Here is an 8,701-nt window from a genome sequence, read left to right as displayed (position 1 = left end):
GGGGGGGGGGGGGGGGAATGACAGACAGTGAGGTGGGAAACAGGTAAGACGTTGAGTTATATAAGGGGGCTACAAGATCATACACAGGTTGCTGTAGAAGCTCAAGAAAGCCTAGAAGAATTAACTTCCAAGCTGGGGTTTAAGATTAAGGAGAAATCTCAGCAATATGGTAGCCCAAACAAGACCTGGTTCAGGCTAATGAAGTCCATATGACAATGTGAATGATCAAACTCTCCTAAAGCCCCACCCACCACTAGATTAAGAGCTACAGGCAATGAATGACCTCTAAAAGAGAGAAAATCAACCTTCCCCAGGGATGAGCCCCTTGCTCTGTCATCCAATTCCAACTGGTCAGCCCTAAAACATACATTTGAGCAACACTAACCTGACTCAGTAAGTTTATATTTATATATTTATATGTATGTATATATTAACAGTAGTAATTAAAGACAACAGAAATAACATAGGAACATAGAAGGAGTCTTTGGAGGAACAGCTTGGGAATAGTGGATGTGGGGAGCAGGCTACGACAATAGGGGATTGAAGATGATCAAAGTGTATTTAAATAGGTTTGAAACGCCATAATGGAAACTAGTGTTCTACACAATGAATAAATGCTAATAAAAATTTTTAAAGACCATAAGGACGCTCTCAGTGTGGTGGTACACAACTTTAGAACTAGCACTCTGGAGACAGGCAAAGCAGGATCTGTGTACATTCAAGGCCAGCCCTTGTCTACAAAGTTAATACTCATTTGGTCACTTCTGAAAACTTCTGTATGTTCTCCACATGTTTTCTGTCTCAAAGTTGATCAAGAAAAAATAATTGCAGCTATTCATATACAGTACCAGTAGTTCATACTAATAATGTGATATTTCAACTTAAAATGTTTTTAAGTTATGCTTCCAACCTGGTCTCCAAAGTCCTCTGGGAATTTCCACAATACCACAGGATCTGCAAACAATAGACATAGATTATTAAGAAAAATTGGAAGATGTTTAAGGCAACAATTTTGCTAATATTCTTATAATGATCAATAACAATGGCAATTCATTTCTTTTTTTATAAAATTAAATATTTTGACATTTAGGTTTAAATAATCTTAGAAATAGAGTCAAAGAAAATTTATAACTTAATCAAATTACTAAAACCCATTCCTTTTAGTAAGCTATTTACTTGCATGACTCTGATTTTAAGGTCCTGAGCAATATATTTTCAATATAACTACTTATAAAAACAATAGATTGGATTGAAAATAAAAATATAAAAGTAATAAAATAATGATAATAATAATAATCGAATACAGCCTCAAAGACTAAACCAAAGCAAATTGCCAAAAAATTCCATTTACATTCCAATTAAGAATGTCTGATCAGTTCTATATCGGTTTTAAACTCTCATATTTAAACTCTAAAGTAATATTTAAGTTATACATAAGCTACTAGGCAGATTTAAGACAGTTTTTTAAAATAAATTTGATCTTGCAATATATTTTAAAAAACAAAATAATTAATATATATATTAACTTCTAGATACAGAATAACAAATCAACAGCTTTATAAATATTCATACAAGTTTTTATTTTCAAATTTCTGAAGTTCCTGTTTTAAAGGTGGCAAATGATAGTATTGTTAGCTTTAATTAGTACTAATAAATATTTTGACCATATTCTTAATTCTGACCAAAAAATAAAGCGGAACATTTCAAATGGGACTTTAAAGGTCACTGACATGGATTAATAGCATTTCTGTAAACGGCTGCTGATAAACTACCATGTCTAGTGCTGCAAGTCTGACAAAATCTAAACTCCACTCCAAACCAAGAACTCAGCAGCTCAAAGACCATCTCCACTCTGTGTACCCAGTCAGTGGACACCCACAGCTCTATTTCATAACTGCCACCATTTTACACTATGTTTTTAAAAATAAAAATCAGGGTGCAGAATTTCTTAACTGTTAATTCTAAAATCCATTAAACAGCTAGCAACACTTTTAAGCATTCACTGGCTAATGCTATACTTCCACATGTAAGTTCAATGGGGTTGTTTTTCTAAGATTTTAACTTTCAAACAAACAAACTATATTTTCCACAAAAATTTTATATTAATAATAACTATGGAGTTAAATTTTTTCACATAAATCAATGTAAATAAGCCATGTAAAGCATCATGTATAAAACAATATAGTAGAAATTTATGCAAAATTTGCAAAGACAAACATCAATCATTCATCCTCATTCACATAAAACAAATGTTTACATTTCTGAAGTTCATGTGAAAAACATCAAAGAACAACTGAAAACCTTCAGGCAGAATTATCTTGCAGATCCTGTAGATAATTTCGTTCCCAAATTGTATAGGTTTATGTAGCACTTTTACGAAAACTGAAGGCTGTTAAGATTTGAATGTCATAGAACAAAAGTATGCAGGAGAATTTTCCTGAATGACAGTCAACCAATGGTACTAAAAACCGATCATCACACAAAGCAGGCTAGCCACAAAGCCCAGACCGGGCTTCCCTGCAGCACAGCATTGCTCCATCGGGGCCACTTTACAGACAGTGTACTTCCCTGCAGGCTGCACTCACTAAGTACGCTTTAGCTGCCTTGCGTTTCACACACCCCTTGTCCATCCATTCTTTTTCTCTATATTCTATACTTCCACAGAAGTGAAACAAATGATTGTATGGAAAGGTTTATTGGATTAAATGTCTAGTGGAAAATATCCTATTTATTTTCATTAAAATAATCTCATCCCTCAGTAGCATGCAAAACAGTATTAGAATCCTGTGCACTGACATTAGAAACGGATTAATTTAGTTACTGCTTATGTGGTTGTATTCCAACTACATACTTGTAGCAACTTTTCAGAGTACTGCAAAGGAACAAAAGACCTGAGAAAAATAATCCAATTTTGCTATTTCAAACAAAGCATGAGTTTTCTCTTCCCTGACGATTACTTCAGACCCTCAGCCTGATCTGTCAGGGCCGATTTGATGCTGATCTTAGGGGTAAAGGGATGAGAACTGTGGGGGCGGCTGTGGGGCGGCGATGGGGGACACGTGCTGTTCTTCCCACAGCCACAGTCCAGGGAGGCTGCGCATCCGACCTAGAAGCACTGTTGTTGACGGGAAGAACATGGAACTTCATTCCCACAGAATCACAGCAGTACACGAATTTTGTTTAAATCAGTAGACCTGTAGATAGCAATAAACTACTGTTTGTGTATGAGCACAATGTTTTTACATTATAATTTTTGAAATAGAAAACAAGACAAATTCTGTGATACATTTCATATTTTTTAGCCCTTAATGAAAAAATTAAAATACCTGAAGATACTAGTGTGGATTACATGAAACTACTAAAAAAAAAAAAAAAAGGATTAAAAATGTTCCTAGTTTCCATAAATAAAATCTCTCTGATTCTGAGGAATTCAAAGATGAATTAAAATATTAAATTTATAGTTTTTTTATAAATAAGGATTTAGAAAACCACAACTCAGGTACTATATACTTCTGGAAAAAAATAGAATATAGTATCTTTGTATTTTGGTTGAGGACTAATTTGCTTTTATTTTTACTTTATGTATATAAATGTTTTGCCTGCATGTATGTATATGCACTACATATGTGCTCAGTGCCCAGGGAGGTCAGAAGAAAGCAATGAATTTCCTGAACCTGGAATCACAGACAGTCAGGAGCCACCTGCTAAGTGTTGGGAACCAAACTGGGATCCTCTACAAGAACAGCCAGGGCTCCTAACTGCTGAGCCATTTCTTAAGCTCTTTGAATAAAGGTTTGTCCATGTTTGATTCATTTGTATTGTAGAATGAAGTATATGTACAAGGAGAGTGGAGTCAAACGTGAGAACTTCTTAGTCTCATTATACAGCTAGCTAATTAAGACTGGAACATTGTTGGCTGAGAGTAAAGGAGAAATTAACCTCAAAGTCTTGCCACTCATAAATATCTTTATGACCCATCTAACTAAGATCTACCTATGTCACTCAAAACTAAACCCACTGCCTTCTTATTCTCCAAAGCACTCATGGGCAAAATGTCAAAGGCTGTCTAAGTTTTGTACAAAGCATTCTTTTAAGCAATATTATTATAGGACAATTCAACTCAACGTGAAGATTCCTTCACTTGATAAATTCAAAAAAATGCTGCTAACAAACAATGAATAAATGAATAAAAATTATTAAATAAAAATGCTAACTTTTGGAAAATATATTTTTTACTTTTTCACCTATAATCTGAGATACTATCGTGAAGTTAAAACAGGATCCCATTTTTTTTTTAAGATTTCTTTAAATCTATTGCCATTCATTTATTTTTGCACAAAAATGTATAAATATGTCACCAGCTTTTCTTAACTTAAAAAACTTAAATAAGAGACACCAGATGGGGACTACCGTTTGCCGTCTTCTTTTAAAACTTTTTCTAGCTTTTTTTTCTGTTTTTTTTTTTTCTTTTTTCTTTTTCTGCGTAGAGTTGGGTTTCTAGGGAGGAAAAGCCCCTGCAGTAAAAACAGCCCATTTAAGAGAGAGAGAGAGAGAGAGAGAGAGAGAGAGAGAGAGAGAGAGAGAGAGAGATTGAGATTGAGATTCAAAGTTCTGGTGAACTCTGAGAGGGAGCAATCCCAAGTAGTAAAGATTACAAATATCTAGTTTACAGTTCATCCTCCCCGAGGTGGCTTTATACAAGTTTACATCTCCGTCATCTTACATTCTTCAAAAGGCCTTGAGGATTTCCTCTCTGATAAGAAAAAATAGCACTGTGATATTTTAAGTCAATTTTACACTGTACACGTTAGATACAAACGGTTTGATATATCAGATTTTTTTAAGCTATACATTGGAAAGGCGACCCCCCCCAGTTGGTGAGACAGAGAACAATCACCCATGTACAAGTTATTTCTCTGCTTTCACATCCCCACCACATGTTAATATAATGTTTTAAACGTTAGATTATCTCAAGAAAAATACTTTTACAAAATCATATCAATTATTACATTTTTTTCCTTTTCTTTAAAACAGGATCCTATTTACAGAGAAGAGAGACATTAAATAGAAAGCACATATAAGTAGGTTATGATGGTACATGCCTTTAATCCTAGCACTTGGGAAGCAGACCTCGGAGGTGGAGCTCTGAGTTCAAGTCCAGCCTGGTCTACATAGTGACTTCCAGGACAGCCAGACTGTCTCAAAAAACTCTCCCCCCCCCATCTCTCTTTCTGTCTCTGCCTGCTTCCCTCTCCCTCTCCCTCTCCCTCTCCCCCTCTCCCTCCCCCCTCCCCCTCCCCCTCTCCCTCTCCCAGCAGGGAGGGGCACAGGTGTCTGCTTCTCCTGTTGCTCTGCTGCACTCCACAAACACAGCTCTCTGCTCACTCACAGGGCCATGGCTTAAAAGACATTCACAAGTGGGATTATTTTATTACTGTCTAAGAGAAGATATTTTCAGCAAACCAAATACTAAATCGTTCATTCTAAGAAAAAGTTTAAGTTCTACAGACTTCATACCATCAGTACCTCAGTACATGTAGGGAGACCTAGAAAAGGCTAATAGTACTCATAGTACTCAAACTCCATTTCAGTATGTCAATAAAGTCATCATTTAAAGCCAGAAGTTTAAATCAATATATAATTGCAGAGGAGTGAAACCTTGTTTTAATGCTTTATATAACCAGTTGCAAAAACAGGTCACATGTGTATTTATCACTTTACAAAGATAATATACATATTTAAAGCAATTTTTAAAATGTGCTCATTTTTCACCTTCTTTAAAATGCACATAAGAAGCCAGGCATTGGTGGCACACACCTTTAATCCCAGCACTCGGGAGGCAGAGGCAGGCGGATTTCTGAGTTGGAGGCCAGCCTAGTCTACAGAGTGAGTTCCAGTACAGCCAGAGCTACACAGAGAAACCCTGTCTCGAAAAACCAAAAAATAAAAATAAAAATAAAAATGCACATAAGCAATTATAACATAAAGTCCAATTCAAAGTCCCCTTGCTGATGGCCTCATTCGAAACAGTCATCTGGATATCCAACCTACTCCTATATGTTTGGCAACCATACGCACAAAAGTATAATTCTAGCCTTACTAAATGTTTCTGCTAGAATGGTATAAATTCCATCTCATAACTCAAAATAGGAATGCTCTTTTTGCTTATGTATTATTAGCAAATTCCAACTGGACGATGGAAATAGAACTTCAAAGAACCTCAGGAAAATATAAGCCAGCACATAACACATCAGGTCCATGGCTGCGGAGCCTCCATTCCTTTTATACAAGACCTATTATGATAAAATGAAGCCTTCATCAATCACCTGATAGAGTCATTCCAAACTTAACCAAACAGGGCTAATGGGTGAGAATTGAATTGAAAACACCTTGACAAAGAAAGCAATTTCTTTTCTTCGCACTCCTCTGAAGCTGTGGGTGATCATGGTAATCGAACCATCAACAGTGAGGGGCCATCTGTCCCAAGGGCCCTTCAGGAGAGGTTTGGTTTTTTTTCTTTTTTTTTTTTTTAAATCAACAAACAAAAAGAGAAAGAATTGCTGTAGCACAGATGTTCAATCTTGATTAATCTATGACAAGGAGCCCACAACCGAGAATCAATGTTTTGACATTTTTCAGATACCAATCATTAAAAGCCAACACAAAAGTTTTTACAAAAAGACAGAAGAAAAAGTGAGAAACTTGCTTGTGGAAAGATGCTCTGTGATACAAACCTGACAGACCCAGCTAATAGTACAGCATGGCCTCATCACCCATCTTCGTGATTTCCTCAAAGGTAAGATGCAGTGCTTTAAGTTAGTGTTAATTGTTTATGATTCTTTGTTTAAGGTATGACTTTTAAAAACATTGTTATTTACAATATTCAATATATTTAACTATTTGATCTAGTTATAAGAAATAACTTTATCATTCTGAAATATAAATTGAATCTATCATAAAGCAGATTCATTTATTCATAACTAATTTAAACAATGTTCATAATAAACCAAGGATTATGATTTGAAGCACAACTTTGGTCAAAGCTTTCATTTTTAATACAAAAGTAATGAAGTAGAGCATACTCCTATACATAACAGAGGTTATAGTCATTTCACAATAAGGAAGAGATCAGAATCAGAATCATACTAATTATAAAAAATGAACTTGAAGGCAGGCAGGCAGGCAGACTAAATAGACGTGAGATATAGTGAACTGAGGCGAACATAAATGGCAGCAATGCTACAGAAGCACTGGGAGGTGAAAGCAGGGAAGGGGAGAGAGCTCAAAGGATAGAAGGGAAAAGAAGGAAGGAAAGGAGGCAGAGACAAAGAAAGGAGGAAGGGGTAAGGGAGAGAGAAGAGAGAGTAAAAAACACAGGAACAAGAAGAGGGGGGAGAAAGAAAACAAAGAGACGGGGAGAGGAGGGGAAAGTTTTAGAAAAATAAAGTACAGAATGTTAACTTTCTAAGTCAGTTTCTCTGTTGCTATGATAAAACACTAAACAAGAGCCACTTGGAGATGAGAGAGTTTATGAAATCATATAGGTTCTGGTCTAGCATCGAGAAAATCCAGAGCAGGAGCTAGAGGCAGAAGCATGCAGACAGGAACAGAAGCAAAGAAAGACAGAAAGACAACTGACTATTACTGGCTTGTTTCCTCAAGCTTGCTCAGCCCCCCAAAGAGCTGGGAGTAGCCCTGCCCACAGGAATTGCACCCCAACTCTCCCGCATCAGTGATCAAGAAGACACCCCACAACACACAAACAGGACAGTTTAACAAAGGCAATTCCTTCCGAGGTGCTCTAGTTTGTATAAAGTTGGCAAACATTAACCAGCACAGTAACATAAATCTGCTTAGAACTCTAAAAGATTAGACCAAAAGAGAGGAGTGGCTATAATGGAAAAGGAAGAAAGTAATATGACAAGAATTAAAAACTTCCCCAAAGCTGATACAGCACAAATATTCAGAGTGAGAAACCACAACAAAGCCAAGCAGGGTTCCGAGAGAGACACTAGACACGCGTCACAGTGACACTACAAAGATAAGGTACAGCTATTTCTAAAAACCTCCAAGAAAGAAAAATTATTGTATTTATATGTCTGACAGCAGACTTCTTCAGAGAAGTAATGAAAAACACAAAACAGTGGAATAAATACTCAAAACCTCTAAGAGTGTGTTACACAAAGACTATAGAAACAGAAATGTAGCTAAAATACACTTTCAGAACTGAAAGGAATAACGTTTGGTAAAAGACATAAACAAAAGTTAACAATGTGGCAGAACACAGAACGAATTTGCACAAATGAATAGCTTTTCTATATACCAACAACACCCTGAGGAGTGGACACGTTCGACTCACAACAGCCTCGGGGAGTATCTAGGAGTAAACCTCACCAAGGACGTAAAGGGCCTCCACAAAGGAAACTTTAATCCTCCCTCTCAGGAAATAGTTAAAAAGACACTAGAAAATGGAAAGGTGATGGAAAATAGGCAGTCAGATCTCTGAATTCAAGGCCAACCTGGTCTACAGAGTGAGTTGCAGGACAGTGAGGGCTACACAGAGAAACCCTGGGAGGGAGAGGGTTGGGAGGGAGGGAATGAGGGAGGGAGGGACTGAGGGAGGAAGGGAAGGAGGGAGGGAGGGAAGAAGGAAGGGAGGGAAGGAAGGAAGGAAGGAAGGAAGGAAGGAAGGAAGGAAGGA

General features: G+C 36.7%; 1 protein-coding gene across 1 annotated transcript in view; it reads right to left on the bottom strand.

Annotated features, from left to right (window-relative positions):
- Dennd1b (DENN domain containing 1B) overlaps window positions 1-8,701 on the bottom strand; it is a 204,527-nt gene that overhangs the window by 155,393 nt on the left and 40,433 nt on the right. Inside the window, exon 3 of the mRNA XM_021198568.2 lies at window positions 911-954. Coding sequence (XP_021054227.1) covers window positions 911-954 — 44 coding nt within the window. The remainder of the gene's footprint in view (window positions 1-910; window positions 955-8,701) is intronic.

This window comes from Mus pahari, chromosome 5 (assembly GCF_900095145.1).
Source record: "Mus pahari chromosome 5, PAHARI_EIJ_v1.1, whole genome shotgun sequence".
NCBI lineage: Eukaryota > Metazoa > Chordata > Mammalia > Rodentia > Muridae > Mus > Mus pahari.
Note: the sequence above shows the minus strand (reverse complement) of the source record. Positions and strands in the feature narration are given on the sequence as shown.